Raw genomic sequence first — 2,041 nt, 5'->3', positions numbered from 1 at the left:
GAACTGGAAAGTTTTTAATTTTTCAAAATCAAAACTCTTTTGCGCTGATATTTGACCATTGTCTGAATTTATATTAAGGAAAGATGTCGTGACGTCATTCTCATTTCCACCCCTTATGATGCGATATGAAATAACTGCGTTTTCGTTCATGTCATTGTCGGTCGCACTAACTGCGAATATGTTTGCTCCAGGGACGTTGCTTTCCAGTAAATAAAGGTATAACGGATTCTGTTCAAAATGTGGACTATTGTCATTCACGTCAGATAACTGAACAATCAGAGGTTTAACCGTAGATAAAGGCGGCTCTCCACGATCTGTGGCTTTTATTATTATCTCATACTGTGGCACCTGCTCTCTGTCCAGAAACCCCTTCGTTACCACTGAATATATGTTCTCTTTATATGAGGGCTTTAACTCAAACGGGACGTCATCAGTGATGCGTAAGTCAACTTTTCCGTTCGCTCCAGAGTCCTTGTCCATTACACTCAATAGTGAAATGACTGTACCGGGATTTGCATCCTCAGACACTGTATTTGACAGTGATGTGACTTCAATTTCGGGCGAATTGTCATTAACATCTTTAAGCTTGATAATAACTCGACACCTCCCTGTTAACGGAGGCTGCCCTTTGTCAGAGGCCTGAATCTCCAGTTTGTAAGTCTCTGACTCCTCATAATCCAGAGGTGCTTTTAACCTGATTTTTCCACTTAAATGATCCAAATCAAAAATGTCATAAACCTTACGAGCTAATGTTTTACTTAAACTGTACTCGATTTCTCCATTATTGCCTTCGTCTGGATCTGTTGCATTTATTTGCGCTACTACTGTGCCAACCTGTGCATTTTCCGGTATTTCACTTTGATACGTATCTTGTGTAAAGACTGGTCGGTTGTCGTTAATGTCAAGAACAATAACGGAGACATTTAATGTGTCCGTTTTAGGAGGCTTTCCGCCGTCAACTGCAGTAACGAACAGCACATGTCGATCATTTCGCTCTCTGTCCAGCGATTTCTTTAAAACTAAAAACGGTATTTTATCTTCGTCGACTTTACTAATATCGATTTCGAAATATTCATTAGATGTTATCGTATATGTGCGGATCGAGTTAACCCCAGCATCCGGGTCCCGAGCAGCGTGCAGTTCGAATCTCGTACCCGGAGATGAATGTTCAGCTATTTCTAGTGTTTGTACTTTTTCGGAGAATGTCGGTGCGTGATCATTGACATCTATAATTTCTATTACAACATGGTGCATTTCCAAAGGATTTTCGACCAGGATTTTAAGCTCCATTACACACGCATTGTTTCCGTGACAGAGCTCCTCCCTGTCGATTTTCTTATGGACTTGTAAAGCGCCATTGTCCGCGTTTACCTCAAAAAACGCATCTTTAGAGCCAGACACAACACGGAAACGACGATCAGATAAAGCCGTTCTTTCCAGACCAAGATCTTTGGCAACATTTCCTACAACAGTCCCTTCTTTTACCTCCTCTGGAATCGAGTACCTCAATTCAGCCATGGTCGGCGTTCCGAAAAAACCCAGTAAACAAAGAAGGAAAGCTGTCCAGCCATAGTCACTCCATCGCCGTTTGCCCGTCATCATTTTTCAAATCATAAAAACATAAACGTTTACTTGAAAACTGACTTGATATTCCAACAAAACACGCTCTTCTCTGATTCTCGTCCTTCCATCCACCGCTTCATCTGCTGCATATACTACACAAAAGCTTTGTCAGAGGAAGAACGACCGCGTTCATCACCTTGTTTTACAGCGACACCAAGAGGACAAGATCGGATAATAACGTGCACCAAATATCAAAGCTAAAGTAGTTCAGCACCACGGAGAGCGACAAATGGACTCAATTGAAAGAACAGCTTTTACACGTAAACTCACACTGAAAAACCTACTTGGCAAACCGTACTATGTGTTATATATACAGAAAAGAGGGATATATCGGTGAGACGAAAAGTAAAAAAAAATAAAAATAAAACAAATTAAGGAGGTTGAAAATAATTTACATTTATGTTGTGACTGTTTTTAG

At 40.6% G+C, this 2,041-nt stretch overlaps 1 protein-coding gene across 1 annotated transcript; it reads right to left on the bottom strand.

Moving 5' to 3' along the window:
- Positions 1–3: 3 nt before the first annotated feature.
- Positions 4–1,848, bottom strand: LOC103399071 (protocadherin-10-like; the record flags this gene model as incomplete). Its single annotated transcript, XM_008337815.3, has 1 exon — positions 4–1,848. A coding segment is annotated over exon 1 (1,599 nt), but the record flags the coding sequence as incomplete, so codon positions are not given.
- Between the last annotated feature and the right edge of the window lie 193 nt (positions 1,849–2,041).

This window comes from Cynoglossus semilaevis, unplaced genomic scaffold (genome assembly GCF_000523025.1).
Source record: "Cynoglossus semilaevis isolate Cse_v1.0 unplaced genomic scaffold, Cse_v1.0 scaffold5810, whole genome shotgun sequence".
NCBI lineage: Eukaryota > Metazoa > Chordata > Actinopteri > Pleuronectiformes > Cynoglossidae > Cynoglossus > Cynoglossus semilaevis.
The sequence above is the reverse complement of the archived record's forward strand: the minus strand, read 5'-3'. Positions and strand labels throughout refer to the sequence as shown.